At 50.2% G+C, this 26285-nt stretch overlaps 1 protein-coding gene across 2 annotated transcripts; it reads left to right on the top strand.

The window, feature by feature from the left end:
* The first annotated feature begins 386 nt into the window (after positions 1-386).
* LOC117005202 (regulator of G-protein signaling 9-like) lies at positions 387-26274 on the top strand. Of its 2 annotated transcripts, XM_033076641.2 has the most exons (17): positions 387-549; positions 6417-6513; positions 8933-8983; positions 9142-9248; positions 9676-9727; positions 10741-10799; positions 11183-11259; positions 12621-12702; positions 13023-13085; positions 18414-18443; positions 19063-19124; positions 21563-21676; positions 22519-22634; positions 23184-23271; positions 23769-23907; positions 24494-24579; positions 25803-26274. In XM_033076641.2, the coding sequence occupies exons 1-17, from the start codon at positions 487-489 to the stop codon at positions 25972-25974; spliced, it is 1458 nt and encodes a 485-aa protein (XP_032932532.1). In that variant the 5' UTR covers positions 387-486; the 3' UTR covers positions 25975-26274. The 2 variants fall into 2 exon arrangements, with proteins under 2 accessions (XP_032932532.1, XP_032932533.1); XM_033076642.2 differs by lacking the exon at positions 25803-26274 and having other exon boundaries at positions 24491-24575.
* The last annotated feature ends 11 nt before the right edge of the window (positions 26275-26285 follow it).

Raw genomic sequence — 26285 nt, 5'->3', positions numbered from 1 at the left:
TCCTTATTCCGTATTCCATTCCATCCCATTCCATTCCATATTCCATTCCATATTCCATTCCATATTCCATATTCCATTCCATCCCATTCCGTATTCTATTCCATATTCCATTCCATTCCATTCCATTTCCATTCCATATTCTATCCCATTCCATTCCATCTCATTCCATATTCTATCCCATTCCATTCCATGCCATGCCATTCCATTGCCATTCCATTGCCATTCCATTGCCATCCCGCTCCATTCCCCATCCGCTCTCTCCCACGAGCGCCCCCCGGCGGTCTCCCTGCTCCCTTATGCAAATGAGCGCGTTTGGCGGGCGCTGATTGGCTGCGGCGCGCAGCGGTGGCGCCGCCCCCGGCGGGTGTCGGTGTCCGCAGCCAGGTGCGCCCGGCCGGGGCTGCTCCGCCAGCGGGGGCTGCTCCGCTGCGCACCGCGCTCCGCTCCGCTCCTGCTGTCCGCCGTGCACCGCTCCCCACCACCACCATGACCGTCGCACGGCTCGACCAGGGCCAGCGCTACCGCCCGCGGATGGCCTTCCTGAAAAAGGTGAGCGCTCAGCCGCGCCGTTATGGGCACACCGCGGCCGGGCGGAGCGATGCTTGGGATGTGTGTGTTCACAGCATCTCGCTCGGTCACGGCTTCCTGGGGCACCTGTGGGAGTGTGGGGTCCGGGGTGCCAGCCCCTCGCCGGGAGTTTGGGGCCAGGACCTGTTGCAGAGCACTGTGGATCCCGGCTGGCTCGGGGGGCAGGCTGTGCTGAAGTGATGGAGAGCACAGGACTGTAATGTTGTTTGTCTTATCTCAGCTGAATGGTTCCCTGACACGTTTCCTCCCTCTTCCATTATTTTTTTTCCAAGCCGTGTCGGTTCCCAGGGTAAAACCCATCATCTGCAGAGGCAGGGCACTCTGTAGCTCTTGTCCAGTCTGTCCAGTGCGTGTTCCCGGTGCTTTCAGCTCATGTCCACATTCAGAGGGTGTATCACAGCCAGCTGCCTGCTCTCTGCCTCCCTCCAGTTTTTCAGAAATGAGTGTATTTGTGGCCAGAAGCAGCAGAAGGAGTGGGCTGGTGTATGCCCACGCTTTTGGGTGTAATGCGTGATTTCCTAAGGCATTTGGTGGGCATTTTCTCTCGCATTCATTCAAAGCATAGCCAGTTGTAGTGTAGCTGGTATCTGCAGGTTTTCAAAAGCAGAGTGTTAAGCTAGCTTTTCTCCCACCCACCTCTCCTGTTGAATGGAATTAACTGAATTTCCAGTGACAAGTACAACCAGCAAGTTGCTGTTGGAATTGTAGTTAGCTTTCCTCAACACCCACAACCTAAAGAGGATTCCAGGGATAAAGGGAGGGGAATCTGGGGATATTCAATGCTGAGGTATGAGCCTGGCAGTACATACACTGTGCTTACTACACTAGAGGAAGTAAAGAGGGTATTTTCTTTGGTGCTGTGTCTTGCAGGGTAAATTGGCTGGGGAGCCCTGCCAAGGGAAATATTCCAGGCCAGATTCTGTACTGAGTAATGCTCGGTGGAGCTGTGTGCGGGGGTGCAGAGGAGAAGCTGTGTGCTTTGAGCAAACAGCTGCCTGCAGCTGTGCCTCAGCTGCTCCGTGGGAGTGCAGCAGTGTCTGCAAAGTGCTCCGAGTTCCTCAGGTGGGAAGATCAGTGAAAACACAGGAATTACTGTTAGAGAGCGGGCACAGCTCACACTGAGAGCAGCCAGGGGGGCTGAGCACTTGAGAGCTTTGCAGTAGGAAGGGAAGCTCCTGGTGGTCAGTGAAAATCAGGGAAAACCCTTGGCTCTCATCTCTGCTTTCATTCCTGCTCTGTTTTTTCCTGACCTTGGAGAAGCCGTGCTGGGAGCCTTGGCACTGTGGTCTGTGTGCAGACACCCTCAGAGCTGCCTGGAAACACCAGCCACCTTTCCTGGCTGTCCATGGTGGGAGCTGAGGATGCTCCCAGCGAGCACCTTACAGGCTTAGACCCATGAGGAGCTAAAATCCTAGAAAGAAGCTTTGTGAATTGCTTAAGCCTGTGCTCACGCCTTGCTGCCAGCTGACACTGGCTGTGCCTGGGCTGCTGCAGCTGCAGGGAGGGATTCCTGCAGTGCTCTCAGCCCCTGGGCCCCTGTGCTTTCCCAGCACCTAGCTCCCTGTGCTGCCTCTCCAGCATGGAGCTGTGAGCACAGCAGCAGTCCTGGCACGGGGAGAGGACAGGGGGATGTTGTAGGGGTGGTGGCAGTGCCCTGTTCTTGCTTTGAGGCTGCTCTGAACAGGCTGGATGTGCAGCTTGGTCTTTATGGGATCAGAGGCCCCTGTAACACCTGCTCATCATGCTAACACTTAGGTTGTTTTACTATTAAACCATGTTGTCTGGAAGAAGAATGACCCAAAAGTCTGTTGGGATAGCAAGCAAGCCTCTGAAATGCATTTTGTGTGGAGAGCTTGAATGACCCCAAGCTGTTTGTGTCTGTGCCTGCTCCAGCAGCCAGATCTGGCCCTGCTGGGCATCAGCTGGCAGAGCTGGGCTGTGCTCTCCAGGAGCTGCTGGGCTGCCTGTTTTTCCTTGCAGAGCTGCACCATGACTCACACCTGTGGGTAGGGCTGATGGATTCCTTCTTCCTCTGCCTCCTCCTCCTCACTCTGGTCCCTGGTGGCTTCTCCCAAGCTGTGCAGCAACCAGAGAGGGAATGTTCAGGGTCTGCAGCATGGCTGGGGGCTTTTCCAGCCTGGCTTTGCTTCTCCAGGTTTAGACTTTCCAGCAGCTGCTGGCCCTCATCTTCATGGGCACTTCCAAAAAGGTGTGAGCTCCTGAATTGTGTTTTTTGCTGGAATCCAGCAGACTCCTGCTTTTTAAGTGAGGCCCTGGATATGGCTGAAGCTCAGCCTCATCCTATCCCCCCTTTCCCTGTTCCAGGCTGGGAGATGCCAGTGCTGCATCTTTTTTTGGAAAAATTCCCCTCCAGACTGGGAAGAGCCAGCTACAAGCCTGCCTTCCCCACTCACAGATTTACTTCCTTTAGCCAAGTCATCACTCAGTGGGAACAAGCCACTTCCCCTCAGCTTTAATTAACAAAAAGCAGGAAGTTTTAGGTGGTTAACAATGGATTTTTTTCATTTCTTCTTTTTTTCAGTTCATCCATCAATGTGCAAAGCAAGGTTGGTAGCTGTAGATCTAGAAAACAATTGAATGAGGCCAGAGTGGGGATAAGGACTGTATTGTTACCTTGGAAATCAGAGCAGGTAGGGCTGATCCTTGCAAACAGTGAGAGGGGTTAGAACCAGGCAAATACAACAGAGAAAGCAGCAGATGTTTAATTATAGCACCAGGGCTGTGCACTCAGCTGGGAACTGGGAATTCCTGCTGGGAAAATTGATCTTTCTCATGTCTGAAGCAAAGATGCCTCTGTCTGGGTTGATGCTGAGGAGGGCTGAACTCCTCACCTTGGCAGTGTTTTGCTGTTGCATTTCGGAGTCTCAGCCCCTGGAGTTTGTTTTTTCTGCACTGTGGATGCCCTGATCCTGGAGAGCTGGTGGGTCCCCAAAGGGTAAAGCTCAAACAGGGATGGGCCCTGCACCCAGGTTAACCCAACCAAGCAATCCCTCAGTGATTATCTGCCCCACTGCTCCCTGCTGCAGGAAATCATCCATCCTCCTTCTCCAGAACCACGGACACCCCATCAATTGCTGGCCATTTGCCTCTCCCTGGGGCTTCCCACAGCCTCCTGAAATCCAGTGATTTTTTTTTTTTTTTACTTTATGGCAGTTTGAGTTCTGCTTTGCACTCTGTGAACTGAACCCTGTGACTTTGTGCAATCAGAGAGGGGACAGACAATTTTCCTGTTGTCTCCTCTATGGCTTTCAGGGTGAGTTCCCCTCCAGGCAGAGATTCCAGCTGATCTGAAGGGAGATCTCCATCGTGTGATGTGAGCTCACCCTGAGCCTGGCTCTTTTGGCACTCCTGATACCTCTGTGTGCATCTCCACCCATCAGCCAGTCAGGAAGTGGCTTCTGGCTCTGCAAAATTCAAACCAGACAGCTCTTTCCTGGCTGAAAGCGTGACAAAACGTACTGGAGCCCTTAGCAAAGCAAGGAAATGTTCCTGCTGTGTGTGGAGCAGCCCTCCTGGCTCTGATAGCAGCTCCTGATGGCTCTAATCCGCTGTTCCCTTGGGAGCAGAGAGACACAGGCTGAGTTTTGATCAGCAAGGTGGATGGTTTGCAGCCAGAGCTAGGCACCCCCCAAGAGCAGCTCTTTGCTTTTTAATCTATTTGTCATTTCTGCAGTGACAAGAGGGAGTGTGGCAGAGCATGAACATGATGGGAGTTGGAGAGTTGCTGGTTAAAGGAAGGCAACATGCTGTGCTGCAGGGCTCTGGGGCTTTCTCAGCCAATTCCCTGCTCCAAGATGTGTCTCTGGAGCCCACCTGGAGAACAGCAGCCGTGTGCTGGAGCAGGATGTGCTGTGCTGCCTGCCTGGGACAAACCCTGGGGGATCCTGGTGGGCTCTGCTGGGGGGTCCCAGCTCTGGGACAGGGGGTGACAGGGCTGTGTTTGCCCCCAGAATCTGTTCTTGACTGTGCAGTCACAGAGGGGGACTTCCCAAGGTACCTGGGTTTGCTTGGAATCCCAGTTTGTTAAATGAGTGCTGCCTGCCTCATCTCATCCCACACAGTTGAACTTTCTGAGGCTGAAATTGTGAGTTCTCTTAAAAGACCAAAATATATCTTTATATTCCATCACTTCTGTTCTGGTTTTGTTCTTTTAAAATATTTTATACAAATATTTATGTTAAATTTTACCAGGCTTCTCAGTTTTAGCATTAATTTGTCACTGCCTTTAAAAGCAGTTGAAAATCCAGTTTTACTGACAAGCCCAGAGTGTATTCTGTCACTACAGCTTAAATCCTCACAGAACTTGGCAAGACTTGGGACCAAAGTCGCTGTGGTGCCTGTGAAGACAATGCCCTCCATTATGTGTGTGTGTCATCAAGTCACACTCGTTAAATCCTCCACTCTCAGTTCAAAAGCTGCAGCCTCACCCAAAACAAATGTGTGGAGAGACCAAATTGGTCCTGTTGGACCAGTTTTGATTTAATATCCCTGGAAGCTGAAGGCAAAAAAAAACATCTTCCCCAAAGCTCTCATGGCACTCAGATAATCAAAAATGAGGAGATGAGGAGTGTGCCCCAACTCCACCCATCCAAGCACAGACCCCAGGTGAAAGTAAAAGCTTTCTGCTTTTGGAATGGTGTTGGTAGGAAGTCAAAGAGGAGGCAAATAAGTTTAAAAATTATTATAATTTTTAAAAAGTAAAGATAATTGGGAATGAGAAATAGAAGTTGTCTGTCCCTGAGTGTGAGACTCGTCCTCTGTTAAAAATGAGTCACCAGGGTCCCTGAGGAGTCCCAGGCAGGAGGTGCTGCCAGATCTCCTGATGGGAGATGCCAAATGGGCCAGGAGGATGTCCCTGCCCCATCCCTGGAGGGGCTGAGAGCTGGGTGTGAGTGCAGCCCTGCACAGGGATGGTCAGAGAGCCCCTCACACACCTCCTCTGCACAGATTTTATTCCCTCCCATTTTTCTAAGTGCCCAGTGAGCCAGAGAGGAACCTTTATGGGTAGCAGAGATTTTATTTAGTATTTTCTCCTTAGCTCTCCTGGAGTGGTTCCATCCTGTCCCTCCAGTGCTAGCCCTGGCTGTGTGTGTGTTCTGTGGCAGTGTGAGCTATGGGTAGCAGAGATTTTATTTTGTATTTTTTCCTTAGCTCTCCTGGAGTGGTTCCATCCTGTCCCTCCTGTCCTAGCCCTGGCTGTGTGTGTGTGTTCTGTGGCAGTGTGAGCTATGGGTAGCTGAGATTTTATTTTATTTTTTTCCTTAGCTCTCCTGGAGTGGTTCCATCCTGTCCCTCCTGTGCTAGCCCTGGCTGTGTGTGTGTTCTGTGGCAGTGTGAGCTATGGGTAGCAGAGATTTTATTTTATTTTTTTCCTTAGCTCTCCTGGAGTGATTCCATCCTGTCCCTCCTGTGCTGGCCCTGGCTGTGTGTGTGTGCAGTGGCAGTGTGAGCTATGGGTAGCAGAGATTTTATTTTGGTTTTTTCCTTAGTTCTCCTGGAGTGGTTGCATGCTCTCCCTCCTGTCCTAGCCCTGGTTGTGTGTGTGTGCAGTGGCAGTGTGAGCTATGGGTAGCAGAGATTTTATTTTGTATTTTCCCTTTAGCTCTCCTGGAGTGGTTCCATCCTGTGCTGGCCCTGGCTGTGTGTGTCTCCAGTGTGAGCTGCCATGGCTGGAGGTGGCACTGAGGTTCAGAGAGGGCTGTGGCCCCTGCATGCATTGCTGTGGCACTGCAGTGCCCACCCCTCTGCAGTGCTGGCTCCCAGGGCTCCCTCCTGCCCACCCCTCACATCCATCCCATGTTTTGCAGATTGAAACTCTGATGATGGAGATGCAGAGCCCAGACACAGGGATCAAGACACAGGCACAGGCTGTGATGGTCACCAGCATCCCCCACGCTGTGACAGGTAAGAGCTTCCCCAAGGGAAGGGACTGGGCTGAGTTCAGCACAGAAAATCTGCATGTGGACCCCAGGGCTGCCAATGCCAGTGTGCTGGAGCTCTGTTCCCAATAAATATCAGCTGTACATGGTTTGAAATGTACCTGCTCCCTTTATCTTGTTCTCACTCGGTCTCATTTCATTCCTTCTCTTTGAATCAGACACAAAGTGATCCCCAGGCACTTCCAGCTGTCTCATGGGGGTTAACTCAAGTGACCTTGCCTTCTCTTAGCACAGAGATGAGGACATGCTGCAGCCTCCATCTCATGCTCCCAGTGAGGCTGGATCACAGATAAATATTAAAATCCAGCTAAAACAAGCAGCCTGGAGGCAGACTGAAAGATGGTACTTCAGAAATGAGCAGTAAACAATTAGTCTGCCTTTTAATGTTTACTGCTGCTAATTTTTCTTGAGTAGGCAGGAAAAGAACAAAATACTCAACCCACTTCTGTGCCTGTAAATGACAGCTTTGCCTCCCTGGAGGAGGCTGGAGGAGCAGCAGACAGGAGCTGTGCTGTGTCATGTTCGGTGTTACAGGCAGCTCTTATCACAGCTCCCTGTGCCTGCTCCTCCTGTCACAGCACTCTCAGTACCTCTGCTTCCCTGTCCTCCCAGCCTCCACAAAAGCTCTTGTGAGGAATCCTCTGCTAGAAATATTCACACGTACTCCATACCCAAGTTTTCCTCCCCCTGCTTCGATCTTTCTTCAGCACTTTGAAATTCAGAACAAAAACTCCCCCTGAAACCAGTGAGTTTGCTCCAGGCAAGCCAAGAGACTTTCTCCACTGATTGCAGAGCCCAGTGTGTTGTTTGCCCCAATTTCTTTTGTAAAAATGAGGCTGCAGAGGCACTGAAGTCACTTGCCCATGAGAAGAGCCAGTCAGTGGAAGGGTCAGGAGAATTTGGACACTTCTGAAGCTGCTGTCAGCAGCACCCTTTGTGCACTGCAGTGCAAACCACATCCTGGCTCACACTGCTGTCATGCAGCTGAGCTGGGTGGAGGCTTTGCTGTACAAAGGAGCTCCCCAGAGCTGTCAGGGAATGGTTAAGGCAGCACAAAGAGGAGATTCCCTGTGCTGGGGATGACGTCCCACGCAGATGTAGAGCAGGGGAACGAGAACTTCTCTTGATGTCTGCCCAATGTAAAATCCCACTTCCTAAAAGTGCTCTGGTGCCTGATGTGTTAGCACTCACCCTCATTGTGTGCTGTCTGCTTTGCTGTGTTCCTTAACTAGAATTGCTGCAAGTTCCCTCTTGCACAAGTCATAAATTCAGAAATTCACCTCTGACAGGCAAGTGACTTCCACTCCCCCTGTGTGCTGGTCATCCCTCTCTAAATTGATATTTTTAGTGCTGCATGGATACTGACTGGCTTCTGGGTGTTGCAAAAGAGGCTGATTCATGTTTGGTGAGGGTGTGGTGAGAATACTGGAGCAGGGGACACAGATCCATTGGAGAGGATGTGCAGGAAGCTAACTAGTTAAATTCAGTGAAAGTCAGTAAAAACCTCAATGTTAAATGTTCACCTTTGGGGGAAAGTGCTTACAGAGGGAGCTGTCTAGAAATGAGTGATGAGATAATCCTTTAATTTCATCTATTTCAGGAAGCAGGCAGTAGGATAAGAGCTCTGAGCCCCTATTAGAAAGTTAAGTCATCACTGCAATGTCAAGAAAGGTCAACACCTCGGTCTGCAGTCCTGGGGGAGGTCTGGAGGAGAAGGCCAGCAACTGATCAGGGAACAAGTGCATTTTTGCCCTCTTTAAATGGAAGGAGTTTCATGAAATTTGCCCCTTAGAACATAAAACTAAAACTGCTGGATGTTTATGCTACCTATGGGTACAACCACTCACAGTCCAGCACAAGAACTGGGAGAGATAAAATGTGTGTGAATGCAGAAATCTTGTTTCCCTTTGATAAATCCTGTAACCACTGCAGCTTGGATCTGAGATTTGGCCATCCCTCCTGCCCAATAAAGGACTCTCAGAGGATCAGTCACTGTAGAGCTGAGACAGGACTGTGTTCTGTCAGTCTGGAGCTTCTTTGCAGTGAGCAAAACCTCTCCTTCCCTGGGTGTGAAAGCTGCTGCATCCTTCAGCCCTTTGTAAGCCTTGCTGAGGGTTTGGATGTTGCTCAGGCCATGTGAGCTGGTGCACACTCTGTCTGTGCCATCCCTGCCTGCTCCAGGGTCCCTCTCCCTGCCTTTGGGGGTGCCAGCCTGGCCAGTGGGAGCCCAGCAGTGCATTTTGTCTGTGCCTCCTTGCATTTGAAAGCACACTTGCAGAAAAGGAGGGATCCAGAGCACAGTGAAGACTGGAGAGATTTCCTTTCCACACATGGATTTGGGCACAGTCCTGATTCCAGTTCCTGACCTTGTCTTTGTTTTGCAGGTAATGATATAATGCAGTGGATTCTTCAGCGCTTGCAGGTCACTGCAGAAGGTGGGTAAAAAGAATGTGAAAATTGAGGCTTTCTCAGCTTTCACTTAAGCTCTCAGGAGACAAAACCTTTTATTGAATTCTCCTCTGCATAAGAGCTCACTTTTAATTCCAGTGAAGTGTTTCTGGGCAATGAAAACATCTGCATTCTCCATTTCCAGAGGCACTCCACCTGGGAGACCTGTTTGTCAAATATGGGTACATCTACCCTCTTCAGGAGCCAAAGAACCTCACCCTCAAGGCAGATGGCAGCCTCTACAGGTTTCAAGTGAGTTGCAGCTCCTCTAAGCTGCTGAGAGAGAATTCAGCACTAGTTTTTATTAAAAACAGGCAGCTGGGGCAGTTCCCAGAGCTGGGGAGCTGTGCAGAGAAATCTGCACAGAGAAACTGAGATTGCAGCTTACAGGGAAGCTGTGATAGTTTCTTCAATGAAATTAGTGTACTTGTTCAACCTAAGAACAGCAGTGCTTTCCTCCAAAGAGTGTTCCCTTCCAGGTCTTAAAGTAGCAAATGGAATTGCTGGTTGGAAATAGAATGGTGTGGGGGCACTGAATAATGAATATACAAAAAACACAGGGATGGTATCAAGGTTCCTGGCTAGATTGTTTCCACTGCTATGGGAAATTGGGATATGGCAGGAGGAGTCCATGAGCTCAGGGCCTTTGTGCACTAACAGGGGGCTCCTTTCCTTGCAGACCCCCTATTTCTGGCCAGTGCAGAGCTGGGCTGCTGATGACACAGACTATGGTGAGTGGTGGCACTGCACACATCCAGGGCTGTGGGTTTGTCACTCACTCCTGTTCCACACCTGCTCTTCATGTTCTTGTGCTGCATCTCTGCTTGCAGTGACCAGCCCTGGCATTCTTTTTCCATGCTGTTTTGTGAATAATTATCAGTAATGGTGAACTGAGGGTGTGACCATCTTGTGGTGGCCTTGGTGAGAGAAAGTGCTTTAAGCTCTTCTGTTTCACTGAGATCCATCACTCAGGAACACATCTGAATTACCTTGTTGGGGAGGGAAGACTTTAAACACAAGATTAGATTTCCCTGAGTAGTTAAGTGTGTTCCTGGAGCTGAGCCCAAGGCTGTCTTCCTGTAGATTTGGATCAAGCCCTGCATTCAGAGATGCTCCTTTCTTTATAGAAAGCACAGTGCCTTCCAGTATCTCCTGATGGCCTTTCCATGTGAATCTCTTGTTGCCTTTGTGGTGCTTTTTGTTGTAGAAATCGTGAATCTTGGGTGATCAGCTGGGTTTGCTCCTGTTGGCTGTGCAGCTCAGACTGATTTGTCCATACCAGGGTTGTCCTCTGTGACTTTTATCTGCATTATGCTGTAGATCTTCTGAGGAAATAAAAAAGGAAATAAAATTCCATTTTAGATTGGAATGTTTTTATTAGAACTTGAGCAAAAAGCACTGTGCTCAGAAAACCTGGAGGTCAAACCCTGAGCATCATCAACACCTGGGAGGTTTGGTGCAGTGTCCCTTGACCCATGGAAACCTGGCTGAGTTTCCAGGAGAAGAGTGGCAGGAGGCACACACTGCCTGTTCTGCCTGCCTGCTCCAGCCTGGCCATCAGTGACAGCCCTAAAGCACTCAGCTCTTTTTTCTTCACTGAGCTTTTGTGAGCTTGGAGCTCATGCCTGGGAAGATATTGTAGCAGACAAAGGCTCCTGTGTTTGTAATGTGGGTAAATTTATAATTATTCTTGGACTTGCTGCTCTAAGTATAACTGACTGCTAATTTGCTTCTACCTCCACAGCAATTTATCTAGCAAAGAAGAACATTAAAAGGAAAGGGATTTTGGAAGAGTATGAAAAGGTGAGGAGACACTGCACTTGTTCCATTACAAGACCCTCATTTGCTGCAACTTCAGCCCTTTGTTGCTAATGAGTGGAGCACAGCAAAAAAATCACCTCTTCAATTGTATGAGGTGTTACTCCAGCAGTATCAAAAGCCAACGTTTTGCAAGTAAAAAAATGACCAGTACAGAAAAACTACTGTGAAGTCAATTATAATTTTAGCAGGGGTAATTGCTCTCCTTCAAATGGTATTTTTGAACTGTTGCAATTCTTGTAATTACGTGCAGAACAATCCAGATTTCTTGGCTGGCCTCGTTGAACTATGGAGAGTCAAGAAAACCCCAGCATGGGAGTGCCCTGCTCAGAATTTTCACACTAACTGCTTTTTTATTTTTATTCCAGGAACATTACAACATGCTCAATCAAAAAATAAACTACAAGTGGGATTTTGTTATTATGCAGGCCAAGGAGCAGTATAAGTGAGTTGCATTCCCTTGTTTGCATCACTGGGGTGAGGAGCAGAGCTTGGCTGTCTTAGTGCACAGTTAAATCACACATTAAAAACTCAAACTGCAGCTCTAAAATGGCTTGGAGGGGAGGTTTAGGTTTTGCACTTGATGTGGTTCTGATGCTGCAAGCCCTCACTAGAATTAACTTCATTTAGCTCAGTGCTCTCCATGAGTATTTGTGGATCAGGCACTGGACTTTGGGCCTGTTGTTGGTCTGGGTCAGGAGTTCCTTGCACATCTCTCAGCTGAATGAGTGAATCAAGGAGCAGTAAATGTTCCCAGCAGGGACTTCTGGAGAAAACTGAAGTGCATTCTTAAGCACCCAGCTAAAACGACTTGATTGTAGGAGCTGAAACTTTCAAATTCCCAGGAAACTTGGTGAAGATGAGATGGGATTACTCCTTTAGAGATCTTTGCTTACTTCTGTGGGCTCCTCTTACCTTCCTTTACCTCCTGGCACAGCAGGCAGTGCCTCTGCTGCTCAGCAGCCTCAGTCTTCCCTGGGCTGGCAGCCAAGTGCTGGCAGTGCAGCTCATCAGATAACTGCCTCATTAAACACGAGACTGTTGTTCTTGTAAATTGAGGTCAGACTTGGGCTAGGAGATGCCAAATGCAGTTTCAAAGTCAGATACCCAGCCTGTGTCTGGAGCAGTCGATTAAACTCGTCTGAGGCTGTTTGATGGTGCTGCTGGGGCAGACTGGTGCAGAGCACCCACCCTGCTAACCACAGCAGGGAGGCCACATGCAAACAGCCTGTTGGGAATGCTCCCTTCCCCATGCTCGCTAAGGCCCAAATTGTGCTCAGGACTTTTCTGGGAAAGAATTAGTTGGTCCAAACCCAAACCGTGCCTCTTCTATTTAGTTGTGGAGGTGATTTGGGTTTTTAGTTCCTGGGAAAACTCCTCAGAACCATTTCCAAGTAGTTTCTGTGAGAAATGACCCTGCTTTACTGAGAGACAGGGGTGAGACATGTCCAGGATGTATCTCTGGGGGGCAGTCCTTGGGTTCTGCCTGGGGACATGGGACAGCAGGACTGAGGACAAGTCAGCAGAAAGCTACCAGAGGGCTGTGTGCCTGATCAAAAGGGGATGTGTGTGCTCCCAGCTCAGCTCAGGAAGATGAGGATTTCTCAAAATCCAGAGTCATGTGTGGCTGTGTGAACAATGTCTGCAGCCCAGAATTAGCCAGGGCAGGATGTGGTCAGGAGGGAGCATCAGAGCATCCATGGTGCAGTCAGGCTGGGACCCATGGGCTGGAGGTGTGCCCTGCTTCTCATCCCACTGGTTTTAGGAGGGTAAAATTCATGAATTCCCCTGTTTTTGGCTTTGCAGGGCAGGGAAGGAGCGGAAGAAGGAGGACAGGTATGCCCTGGACTGCCAGGAGAGAGCCTACTGGCTTGTGAACAGAACTCCTGTGAGTAGAGGGGGACAGGGTGCTGTAGTGACTTGGTGGTGCCCTCCCTGCAGCCACCTGGGACAGGCTCCCATGGAAAGGGACAGGGCTGTGTGCCAGGGAAGGGTCAGCCCTTCCCTTCAGTCCCCACCACCTTCCCCTGGCTGCTCTCAAAGGTGCAGCACCCATGCTGGAAGAGGGGCATTCCCAAATCTGGGGGCTCCCAAGGCACTGCTGGCTGGGAGCTGCTGGCAGTGGAGCCTGGGGGGGTCTCCTCCTGCATTTGTGTGATCCACAGCCTTTAAACCAAATGAGTTACAAAGCTTTGTTGTTCACCACAGCCAGGCATGCTGGACGTGCTCGAGTACGGAATAGACCGTGTCACAGATCCCAATGAAAATAAGGTAAACCAGGTGAGACAGCCTTGGGTTTTTTTTTTTTAACACACCTACTGAATTTGTCTGGGAGGACCCAGAAAATGTCCCTGGGGTTGTCATTTTTTGGGCACTGCAGGCTGAGTGTGTCAGCTCAGCTCTAAGAGCTTAACAGGCCAGAGGTTGGAGCTGTCTCACCCTGGAGGTGAAGCTCTCAAAATAGCCTTGAAAAGACTTTCTCAGCTTTCCTGCCATACCAGTTAGTGTGAGTGCTTGGCTGCAGGACATGTTTTCTTTGCTGGTGAAACTGCATTAAGGAATCCTCTGTCTCCAGGTGCTCGTTGCAGCCTTTGTATTAGTGCTGAATGAACTTTGTGGGGTGTAAAGGGTCAGTGCAAAGATCCAGGTTTTAAATAAAATTACAGAATACCTCCCAAAGGGTAATTGATGTGTGGTAAGAAGATGAAGAAGCTGGTGTGGTGGATAGGAGACAGAATGTTGCCCAAAAATGTTTACTGTAGACCATAAAGAAACAGAATCAATGAACTGAGACCATGAGGGCTGTGACTGGGTGAGCTGGTTTGGGGTGTGAAATCACACAGATCCAGACAGTGGATGAGGAGCTGGAGCTGCTGTTCCTTCTCCATCAACCCTCTGAGATGATCCTGTCTTTGTACCCTTAACGGTGTTCATTTGGAAGCAAAGTCACAGCATCTCTCAGCAATTCAGTGCCAATGTTGCTGCCACCACACTCACAGTATTCCCACAACTTCCCATTTTTGTAACAGCCTTTAAACATCTCGGCAGCCAGAGGCAGGATAATTGCTTTGGCCAGCTGTGTTCTGTTGCTATAGAGACTGAAAAGGAGCAAAGTGTAGGGTTGGGGTGTATTTTATTTTTTTCCTTGCTGTAAGTAGCTGCTGAAAGCCTTTTTTTTTTTGTTCTTTTAAGAGTAAAGTAGTGGAAAGAGAGAGGGATAGAAAGAGGAGGAAGCCAACTTCTTGCCCACAGTTTTTCAGCTGACAGGAAGGGATTTTAGGTTTGCAGACAGTCTCAGGAGCTGTGTCCATGTGCCAGCTGCCTGGAGCTGAGGGATCTCTGCCCAGTCCCACCCAGGTCAGCTCCCCCCTCAGGGGAGGCTCCAAGGAGGGCAGAAACCAAAGGACACCAGCTTTGGGGTGACTTCCCTGCCCTTCTCCTTTAAGCTGCTCTCTGAGCTGAAGAGGGAAGGTTCTCCTTGCTCCTCCTTTTGCTTTTGAGTGATTGAGAATACAAGAGACAGCCAAGAGCCCTCATGGAGCCCCCTTTGGACTGGCAGCTTTAGTTCTGTGCTCTGCAGGCTGCTCTCACCAATGCCTTTGGTGAGCAGAAAGAATGGGCCAAGCTCTGATTTGTGTCCCTGTTCCTGCTCAGTCCACCTTCACTTTGTTGGTCAAATTATGGAGATTTTTATCTTGGAAAGAAAATAATGAATTTCTGATTTCTTTGGAGGTGACATTCACATGAACATCTCTCCTTGTCTTGCTCAGACCCTTTGGTGGGCTGCTCCCTTCCTCAGAGTCCTCTGGGGATAATCAGGTGCTCAGACTCCTCTGAAGGATGTTTATTACTGATCCATGGGCATCCCTGTGGTTAAAATGAGTTAGGGGCTGTGGATGGGCAGCAGGAGTCAGGCAGAAGTAGCCACCCATTGAACAGCTAATTAAGAGATGCTTTGGCCTTTTGTTGCCTGGATTTCAGGCTCACATCAAGCCTCACTGCTTGAGAATGACCACTGAGTGCCTGCAGGTACCTGAACCTTCCTGAAACCTTCCTGAAAGGTGCTTTAGCTCCCCCCAGAATCACTGTGCTGGATTCAGGGGCTGCTGAGTGAAATGCCCTGGTTTGTTGTACACAGCAAATCAGCCACAGATCAGGGAGTCATTGCTGGCCTTTAATTTCATAAATCCCTGTCACTTTTCTGCTGCATCACCACAAGTTTGGAAAGCTCAGGGGCAGATAAACAAGACAGGGAAAAATGGCCATCTGAGCAAAACTGGTGCATGGACTGTGGCAGATTTGATTTCCAGCTGCAGGGCTGGATGCACCAGCACAGTGGAGATGAGTGTTGAGATGATCTAATGCCAGAGTCAGGATTTGCCTCTGCAGGCTCTGAGCTGGCTGAGTGCAGGGAAAGGCTGGCTCTGCACTGAGCTGGGCTGTTGGGGTGTGCAGAGGCAGCTGGGTGTGTGCTGGGGTGCACTGTGCAGGGTTGGAGAGGCAGATCTTCCTTGCCCAGAGCTCTGGAGGGAGGCTGGGCTGGCTCTGCCCCGTGCTCAGTGGCCAGCTCCTGCTCAGGAAATTCCTGGGATCAGCCTCAGCCTGCCAAGCTCTGTGCATGGAGCACCTGGGGCAGAGTGAGGGTGGCATCTGCAGTGTCCTGGTCCCAAACAAACTCTGCACAACCTTGTGCTTGTTCTCCACTCCCAGCTCCCTCCAGGCATCCACCCAAAGCTGTTTCCAGGTGTTTATGAGCTCTGTAAACAGGGAACAGTGGCCAGGCAGGCAGAAACACCATGACCACCATCTCCCAGTGTGGTCAGGAAGCCTCACACTGAGCAGAGGAGCAAACAGGAATTAGCAGAGATGCCAGCTCTTGTAGGAGCTGGTGGCCTCAGCCATGTGGATCAGCTCTGGGGCAGGTCCTGGCTCCCAGCTGGGCTCTGCAGCCCCAGTGCCACCGAGCTGGTGGCACCAGGGTGTGAGCAGGGCAGGCAGAGTGCCCCAGTGCCACGGGGTGTCTCAGGGGTGTCAGAGGATGTGGAACAGCTCGTGGCACTCACTTGAGCCAGACTGAGGCCTTTCACTAATTGCCATGTTGATTGGGAGCCCGCAGGGCTGGGGAGCTGATCCGCAGTAATTGCGATAAGTCACTCGTTAAGGGCATTGCAAAATTAATCTCATTATGAGAAACGGCTCCTTTGTTCCAAATATGATTTCCTTCCAAATGAGGCAGAGTGGGTGGGTGGGGCAGGGCGCTTTGGCACTGCTGCAGTCGGTGGTGGGGATCAGGGTGGGTGGATGCTGGGGACAGCTGGCAGTGCTCAGTGGGACATGGAGAGTGCCCAGGGCCACTTGTGGCAGCCCTGAGCTGGGAACTGCTTGTGGGGGCACTGTGGGAGAAAGGGAGATGAAATGATGAGCAGCTCTGGGGTGAAATAGCTGAGATTCTTCCCACTTAGTGCTGATTTGAGAACTGGAAGGGGCTGAGCACAGCCAGCACCTGCAGCCTCCCAGGGTGTTCAGCACTGGGCTCCCCTTGGGTTTGGCTGCAGTTCAGTTTGTGTCACTGCTCAGAGATGCTCAGCCCCTTTTCTGGGGGATCACACCTGCAGCATCCCAGCAAAACCCCCTTGTTTGCCCTCCACACAGACTGTGGCAGGAGGAGATCCCTGGTGTGTGATGCACTTGAGAAAATAAAATCTTCCCTTGTTTACGGATTTTTCTTCACCCACATATAATTTTTCTGTTGTGATGGCATTTTAATGGATCCCTTTCTGTCTCTGTGTAACATTGAACTGACTCTGTTCTCTTTCTCTTTCCCACAGCTGTTTGTCTCGTGTGTGTGTGGTGTGCTGCCAGCCTCTCAGACCCCTCTAGAAGATAACTCCACTTTCCTGCCACGTGAGCTGCCTTCAAGCCACTGTGCCAGCACCCACTTCTCCTTCCCACTGCACCAGGCCTCAGTTGAGAAAAAAGTGGAAGAAAATAGGGTTTTAAAATTATTTAGCCACAAGTCCCATCCAATGGAGTCCTTCAGCTGGCACTTGTAAATCTGATGAGGTTTATCTGGTTTGTATCTCAGATTCCCCAAGGAGACAGTGAATTCCTATTGTGCAGGAGGCAGCTGGCCTGGAGCAGAAACACAGCTCCCTAAACAGGACACTTTGGGACAGTAAATGCAATAAATTTCTCTGTGCAAGCAGGTGATTTTCCCCTTCCATTTCTGCAATCTGTCTGAAACACTGACACTGTAGAAATGAGGGAAGAAATGGTGTCTAAATGGTGACCTGGAATCAGGGATGCAGAGAAGAGTGAAAAACTCAGTTCCTCCATCATTTATTTATAAGGGTGTCCCAGGAACTTTTTCTCCTCTGATGTGTGAGTCCTGTCCCCCTCTCAGTAGCCAGCACAGCATCACTGCTGGGTTTTGCTGCCCTATTTGTCCCTGCTGGGATGGCCATGGGATTCCCAGCAGGAAAAGTTTCCTCCCCTCACAATACCACTCTGAGGATTTTTTTTTGGTGCCCCACTGGCCAGGCTGGGTGTGGGTCAGGGTCAGGGCTGGCTCTCTGGTGGTGCTGTAGGGATTGGGCTCATCTGCTGCACATCTGGTTCCTGCTGCTGAAATGGTGAGTGGGCCCCCCAGAACCAAGTGTCAGCAGAATTTGTGTGTTTTTTCTGCCACGTGGAGAAGAGTTTCTCCCTCCTGAGCAGGACTGGTGACGATGATTCAAGTGCAAAAGCAGATCAGTGTCCCCACAGTGGTGTCCTCACAGATCAGCCCTGGGAGAGCATCCTGCATTTCCCAAAATTGGGGGAATTTGGGGAGCAGGGCTGCCTGTGGCATTCAGTACCAGCATCTTCATCCCTCATCCCTCACAAACTGCACTTCAGCAAGGCACCCCACCTGCCACAGGGTTTGTTTGATAGAATAATTTTGGGATGCAGGACTGAAACAGGAGCTGAAACCCTGCCTGAGCCTTTAAAGGCTTGCTGGGAGCATCCCTGACTTAGCCTGTCTTTGCTTCTCCCCTCTCCAGTTTATTCCACACAAAGTAACTGTGCTTCAAAGGAAGCTCTGTGAATAAACACCCTGCAGTTAATTTCTTGCCTGCTCATTTGTGGATGACATGTAACATAGTCTTAAGTTATTCAAATCACAACGTAAACACCCTTTGCACAGCAGATACTGCTTCTGAGGCTTTTAATTGTGGTGTTTATATTTTGCAATGTGTTGGTTCCTGTCTCCTTTAGCTAATATTGAATGATCTAATCTGTGTCTCGTAAATGAATCTATTTTAGCTCCATTAGAATAACCCCTTAATTGAAGGCATACAGGCAGCCTGTGATGGGAGAAGCAATGCTAAACAGTAAATACAGCTAATGGGACAATTTACCATGTGGGGATGCTTTTAGCTTTGATGATACCCTGATTAGCTCAGCTGCTGTGTTTGATTTTAATTGTAATCTGAATTAATTGGAGAGCGCTGCACAACGGCAATGCTGCAACGGTGTTTCCATGTCTCAAAAAAAAAAAAAAAAAGCCCAAACTTAATCACCCATCCCAATTTAATGATGATTTTTTTGATTTTACAGAAAACTACTATGGAATTCTATAGGAGAGAGGTAAGTGGTGCTTCCCTCACTTCTTGGTGTTCATCCTGTGTGAGTTGCTCACACTGGTGTGGCTCAAAGCCCTCTGTGCAGGGGATGGGCTCTTTGAAAAGCAGAATCCCAGCCTCATGGAGCTTTTATCAATGTGATTTCAGGACATCCCCTCCCACTGCAGGCAGCCAGCAGCTCTCCCAGTGACGGGAAGGCTCAGGCAAGGACAGACACCAGGGCTGAAATCCAATAGATCAAAATTAGCGGTGGGGAAATCACGGTGGCGCCAGCACAGAGACAGCCAAGAATCAATGATAATTACATGCTAAATCATCCAGAGCATTTGTAGGTGCTGAGGATGGTAGCTATTATTCAATTTCTATATAACATGGGGAGTGCTTTTTAATTATTTGCACATTGCAAAGTGTGCTTCTGATGTTTGCAGTAAGCTCAGTGAAAACAGACATTTTACTGAGACAATTCAGGGATTCTCTGGTTCCTTGGACATCCAGTAATTAGGGAAGAAGCAGTCCTTGCTGTAATTAGCCCCACTACCTGGGAGAGAACCTCTTTGAGGTTTAGATAGGCCTTATCTTCAAACCTCAGTGCTCCTAACCATGGCCATGTCTGCTCCCCTCAGATCATGTACTATCAGCAGGCCATCTTGAAGACCAGAGTGAAATCTTCTGTCTCTCTTGGAGGGTAAGTCCTGATTTCCTTCTGTCCACACATTAATTAGTCTTCAGTGCTTATCTCCTGATGAGCTGCTGAAGCTGTCTGCTGTGGCAGCTGGTGACTCAGCCAGGGAATCTATGTGGTGGCCCAGTGCTGTCTGGGCTGTGCTGTCTGCACCAGGAGCAGGAGGCTGAGGAGGAATCAGAGTCCCAGGCAGGATGAAGAGGCTCTCTGGGAGCTCTGCTGCAGCCTCTGGGCTGAGAATCCCACTGAAGTCAGGAGATACTGGCACTGCTCTGGACCAGGCTGTGATGCCAGGCTGTGATGCTGGGGGAGGATCCAGCAGTGTGTCTGTCCCCCAGGAGGAGCAACCAGCAGGACAGACTGACCTTCTTGTCACTGGATTCACCCCAGGACAGACTGACCCTGCTGTCACTGGATTCACCCCAGGACAGACTGACCCTGCTGTCACCCCCAGGACAGACTGACCCTGCTGTCACTGGATTCACCCCAGGACAGACTGACCCTGCTGTCACCCCCAGGACAGACTGACCCTGCTGTCACTGGATTCACCCCAGGACAGACTGACCCTCCTGTCACCCCCAGGACAGACTGACCCTGCTGTCACCCCCAGGACAGACTGACCCTGCTGTCACTGGATTCACCCCAGGACAGACTGACCCTGCTGTCACCCCCAGGACAGACTGACCCTCCTGTCACTGGATTCACCCCAGGACAGACTGACCCTGCTGTCACTGGATTCACCCCAGGACAGACTGACCCTGCTGTCACCCCCAGGACAGACTGACCCTGCTGTCACTGGATTCACCCCAGGAGTGTCCCTGCCCCGTGGTGATGCTCAGCTCTGGTTATTCTGTACTGCAAAGGGAAACAGCCTCTCCACAAACATCCAAGCAATTAATTAGCAATTCCCCTTCCCAGTGGGAGTGTTTCCTGATCAGGTTCTTGATGAAGCATCCAGCCCAGGCATTAGGCAGGTTGCCAGAGGCATTCCCAACCTGGAGCCTCCCCTGCTGAGCAGGCACCTGCCTGGTTTACACTGCCACTGCCACCAGAGATTGCTGTCACATCTGAGATCAACAAGGTGCTCAGGCCAGTTCTTTGGAAAATGGGTGAATGAGAGCCACAACTTGCAGGGCACCAGCAGCTCTGCTAGTTTTGTCTGTCACTGACTCCCAGGTGACTTAAAATTCTGCAAACTGTGAGCTGGAGCTGGGGACACCTGGCTGCTGTCCAGGAATTTTGTGGTGCTTAATTGTTTGGCAATGGGGCTTTTCCCTCATTAGTTCTGGTGGGATAATATCACCTAGATGAAAAATCTCCAGAACTTTGGAACTCTGTGTCAGCTGCAGGGTTGGGTCCAAATCAAATTATTATTAATGAGGATGTGAGCAGCAGCTGGGCAGTGTGCATGCTTCAGAGCATTGCAGTGATCCAGGACAAGCTGCAAAGCACTTCAAGAGCACACAGCAGTGTGAGCTGACAGGTTGAGATTTGCTTCATCAGAAGATGGGCTGGAGTGGCTGATGCAGGTGCTGGATGCCTTGGCATTCCCAGTGGGAAGGCAGGATGGGGCAGCTGTGTGCCAGCCCTGTGGTTTGCTCTGTGCAGGAGCTTTGTATAACTGCAGGATCTGTGCCAAGGTGCCTGTTAGCAACAGGGCTCTGGACACTGCACTCCCAGCTCTGAGCACATGAAAGCACTTTGGCCTGGAAGGAATTTTAAATGCAGAAAGCAGAGGGTTTTTTCTTTTTTTTTTTTTTTTTTTTCAAGAATGAAAAAGGGAGGCTGGAGCTAAAATTCCAGGACATTAGTGAAATCGGTTGTAATTAGAAGTCTGGCCAAGTTAGAAGGTGGGAGAAGTGTTTGTCTGGTTCCTGATGGGAGAGAGACATTTCTGCTTTGTGCCAAGCCCTCAGAGCCACTGACAGGGGAATGAGCCCTGTGGTGGGTGATGGAGGAAGGGAGAAGCTGGGATGAGCCCTCAGCATTCCCTCACTTTCCCAGAGCTCCCTGAGATCTCCCATGGCTCAAGGGAAGGCTGCAGAGAACCCACACCCCTTGTGTTCCTTTCCCTCCCAGAACTGTGCAGGATCAGGCCCTGGCCAGCTGAGAACAGGACACAGAAACTGTGGGGAGGCTTAGTTCCATTTCCTTAAAATGAAAAGGCAAAGGGAGGTGATGGAAGGGAGTCTTGTATCTGCTTGTGTTTGAATTGACCAATTCACTGCTTCAAAAAACAACCAGGACACTTCTGTTGGGAAATGGAAAAGATGAACTGAGCTAATGAATGGATTTTTCTGAGAAGGCAGGGGCCATGTTCCAGATCCCTGTGCTGAGAGTCCTGCACCTCTGAGGGTATCTGTGGTCTGTTATTTGGCTATGATGGGCCTGGCTGTAATTCTGGCTTCCCAATTCATATTTTGATTTTTGATGTGTTGCAGGATTGTGAAGTACTCTGAGCAGTTCCTCTCCAATGATCCCATCCTGTCTGGATGTCTCCCCAGCAACCCTTGGATATCAGATGACCCTGACTTTTGGGATCTCAATGCAAAGTTGTATGTATTTCTGTTGTTGTGCCAGCCTGTGGTTTACAGTGACCTTTATGCTGATACAAATCAGGAAAGGGAACCACTGATTCTCCTTGTGGTATCTGATCTGTGATGCTGAGAGAAGCAGACTTATGTTGAAATTGGGAATACTCCATGCTGAACTTTCAGCACTGCCTTCTTCAAGTGGAGCCTTCCTTAACATCCCAGAAATTCCTGAGCTGATGGTGGGAGTGTGCACCCAGCCCCTGCTGAGTGATCTGATCCTCCCCTTGGATGAGTGAAGCCCACCTGGACCAGCACAGGGATGGAATGGCACCAGTGCAGGGTTCAGCTGCTCCCTGCTCACCCCTCAGGCTGCTCCTAAGGAGAGGCTTTGGGCTGGTGGTCCATCCCTTCTCTGAGATCTCCCCTTTGGACAGGGTTTGCTGATTGCACTGTGGCATCTCGAGCTTGGAGCATCCAACATCTCAGAGACGGTTCTGAGAGCAGCAATCCTGTTATGGACTGATTGTATCCCATCAGACATCCCCAGGGGATGCCTTTATGAGAAGCAGAGCTCTGGGCAGCAACCAGTGCCTCCTCCAGGATGGGACAGAGTCAAACCTCAGGGCAAGGCTGGGCTGTCACTGAGAACTGCACAAATCCCAGTTAAATCCTCATCCCACTGTGGCCGAGTTGTTTAATTACAACTTACTTAGTGGGTTGACTTCAGGAGCTCATTACACCACTCTGGAAAAAAACAAGAGAATGCTGAGAAGTCCCTTGGCACTGCAGCAAAGGGCATTTTGGTTTTAATGAACCTGCTAATTAGTGAAAGCAGCGGTGCTGTCGGTTTTGTCCCCGCGCAGGGTGGAGGTGCCCACCAGGATGCGCGTGGAGCGATGGGCCTTCAACTTCAGCGAGCTCATCCGGGACCCCAAGGGCCGCCAGAACTTCCAGCTCTTCCTGAAGAAGGAGTTCAGCGGTGGGTGTGGGTGGGCAGTGTCTCTGGCTGTGTCCCCAGCCGGGTGGCAGTGCACAGGCTGTGCAGCCAGGGCAGGCGGTACCATCTAGTGGCACAGGACACACGGTACAACCCGGGATGTGCCCCACGGGGAGCTGGCTGGGAGGGTTTAAATTGCATTTTAGGAAGGAATTCTTCCCTGGCACAGACTGCCCAGAGCAGCTGTGGCTGCCTCTGGATCCCTGGAAGTGTCCAAGGGCAGGTTGGATGGGGTTTGGAGCAGCCTGGGATAGTGGGAGGTGTTCATGTCCATGGGAATGAGATGGACTTTCAGTTCCTTTCCACCCCAAAACATTCCATGAGTGCTCCCAGAGAAGCTGGAGCTGGCTGAGCTCACAAGTTCTTAGAGGTGTCAGTGTGCAGAGAACAGGGGAAAGCTGTTTTCCTCCTTTGGTCACTGAAGAATTGGAGAGATTGGTTTGGGGCCAACAAATTGTGCCAAACAAATCCAGGAGTTAGTAAATGGGATTGTGTTTTCTTCAACCTCACTGTCTGCCAATTGTCATGCAGGAGAGAATCTGGGATTCTGGGAAGCCTGTGAGGATCTGAAGTATGGAGACCAATCCAAGGTGAAAGAAAAAGCAGAAGAAATCTACAAGTGAGTGTGAAAGTTTTCCACTCTTAAACTCTTTGTGCACCAGTCCCATCACCTTCCACAGATTCTCCTTCTCCAAATGATTTATTCCTAAGGTTTTTACTTGTGGGCTGTTATCAGATGTGGTTGTGTTTTTGTCCCTATGTAGGAAAACAGAATTTTTGGGGTTTTTTTTTAATATATATATATATTTACTTTTCCTCTCTGTTCTCTGTCACACTTCAGTCTTGGGATGTTATTTAAATATCAGTGTGGAATAGCAAAGTTTTTGAGGCTACCACAAGCAAAGTGAGGAGAGGCTTTTTGCTTCCAGTGAGCTAAAATTTGACTTGTGTTGTGTGCAAGAGGAAGTGAGTGCAGTCTGTGATGAAGAGGACATTGCCCAAGACCAGGACAGCAAATTGCAGCAGGGAACTGCAGGCACTTTTCCTTTCATGCATGGACAGGAATCTGTGAATTCTCCAGCTGCTAATGGCACTGTTGATTCCTCCTCCTGGCAGGCTCTTCCTGGCTCCAGGGGCCAGGCGCTGGATTAACATCGATGGCAAAACAATGGGCATCACAGTCAAAGGCCTGGAGCACCCTCATCGTTACGTTCTAGATGCTGCTCAGACCCACATTTACATGCTGATGAAAAAGGTTTGTTGTTTGTTGCCAGAGCCCGAGGGGGATTCCAGCCCTCGGGGCCTTTGTGTGCTATCAGCTGTCCCTTTCAAGGGGCCCTTGTTTGAAAATCCCTCCAATTTGCTGAGTTAAGCAAGTGCTGCTTCAGGCATTTGTATTTTGCTGCTGCTTCTTCCCTCCAAGGTGGAGGGAGTCAGGTGGCTTTTGCCTGCTTTTCATTTCCAGCTTGGGGAACCAGCAGCAGAACTGGACTGATTTTCACCCACTGATGAAAAGTTTGGCTCCTGGAATACAAACTCCTCACCTTGCAGTGACTCTGAGACCCTGCTGGCCTTGGCTAAGCTTCACTCAGATCTTTTGATCTGGGTCTTACCGGTGAAGATTTATTGTGAGGTGGAAAATCCTGGGAATTTTACAGCAAGATGAAAGGATATTGGTTTAAATAGCTACATTTGCCTGAGAGATGCAAAGTCCCTTGGGCTGCTGGGGGAGATTATCCAGTTCCCAGCCTCCCTGGCTCCTCAGCAGCTGTATTTGGTGGTGATTTTAATAAGGGTGTTTGCAGCCCATAACTACCAGTTTCTCTTTTTTCTCCTAGTAGGACTCCTATGGCCGCTATTTAAAGTCTCCAATATACAAGGAAATGCTGGCCAAGGCTGTTGTGCCACAAGAGGGTGTCAAAAAAAGGCAAGTGAAACTGGCTGTAATTGTGGGGTTTGTTTTTCTTGTTGTAGCAAGGGTAGAAAAAGCCCAAGTTGCAGCAAAATTACTGTGATTTAGATGTTCTCTTAATTAAATAAAATTTTGCACTGAGAAGATGCTTTGCTTTGAGACTGATGGTGCTGTTTATTCATGAGCCCTTTGCAAGTGGCTTGTGAACAGTCAGAATGGAGCTGCTGATTGCTCAGCTGCCTTCTCTGGTGGGTCTGCTGAGAAGGGCTGGGATTCTTGAGTTAATTCATGGCTCCTTTCCTGGAAGGAGAGAGCACTGGTGTCCTGAGCATGGGAAAACTCCTGCCCATGAAACATTGGCTGCCAGAGCAGAGACAGACCCAAGGTTTGGGGTAATCCACAGGATCTGCTCAGCTGCCTGGACAAAACCACTCACCCCTGGTGTAAGGGAAGGTGACAGGCAACAAGCAGCACCCTGTGAGTGACAGCTGGCACAAGGTGGATGGCCTTGGAAATGTTTTTTCCCCAGCAAGATGAAGGTTATACTGCAAATCCAGCTCCTAAAGCTGAGCATGCAGTGCCAGACTGGGTGGTGTTTCTGTCTCTGTTCCTCTTCCACTCATCAACCCAGCAGGCAATAAAGAGGAATCGTGGACTTTCACACTGTTGATTTCTCTAAAGCCTGTTTGGAGTCAGTGGAGAAAGCCCTGCTGCTGGCTGGCCTGGGCTTTGGGCAGTTTTTCTGAGCCACACATCATGAGATGCTGGCTGATGCCAGTGATGCTGCCTTTGTGTTTGTCAGTGTTTGTTCTGGACTCCCCAAACCTCAGCATCCATTAACCTGGAGCTGGTTCCTCCTCCAGAGGTGGGTTAGCACCTGCTCTCACTGCTGGGGGATTGCCTTTGCTGAAGCAGGTGCTGGGTGATTTTGGGGGGCATCAAAGCCTCCAGAAACACCCATGCAGCTCCCTGCCTTGATCTTCCTGAGGGCACTGCAGAAAATTCCACGGGTGGGAGTTGTTTGGCTTCACACAGGCTGTGAGTGATGTGGGTGGGCTCTGGGGTCCCTCAGGAGCAGTGTGTGACACTGAGTCACCCCGTGCTGTTTAACGCATTTTGCACTCCTTTGGCCACCTCTGTGTCCCAGCTTGTCCACCTGGGTAACTTTTCTCCCCAGGGGTGAGGTTTTGGTGCCCTTCTCCTCACTAACCCCCTCTCCTCCCCCTCTCTCTGCCCAGCACGGGTTTGTTCGGACGCCGCCACCTCCGCTCCAGCCCCAGCCCCATCATCCTGAGGCAGCAGGAGGAGGAGGCCAAAGCCAAGGAAGCTGCCAACACCGTGGACATCACGCAGGTCATGAGCAAGCTGGACCGCAGGAACCAGCTCCAGAAGGAAGCTCCTCCCAAGTAGGCTCTGAGCCCCGCAGGGCGCAGGGAAAAGACAAGGCGAGGCTGGTGCTGAGCTTCGCCTCCCCTTCCTCAAGGTGTCAGTGCTGCTTTAGGTTTCCCAGGCTGGCTCTGCCCTCTGCAGCTTCCCTCTCGTTGCCATGGCTCTGCAGAGCAGATGTTCTTTGCAGGCAGGGAGGGCTGGCACAGCCGGGCTGCTGCTGTGCCAGGCTCGGGGGGCAGCACCCTGCACATCTTGGGGGGAGATGCATCCATCCCTCCTGCTGTCCCACATCCATCCATCCATCCATCCATCCCTCCTGCTGTCCCCCATCC

The sequence above is a fragment of the Catharus ustulatus genome, chromosome 20 (assembly GCF_009819885.2).
Source record: "Catharus ustulatus isolate bCatUst1 chromosome 20, bCatUst1.pri.v2, whole genome shotgun sequence".
NCBI classification, from domain to species: Eukaryota; Metazoa; Chordata; class Aves; order Passeriformes; family Turdidae; genus Catharus; species Catharus ustulatus.
The sequence above is the reverse complement of the archived record's forward strand: the minus strand, read 5'-3'. Positions and strand labels throughout refer to the sequence as shown.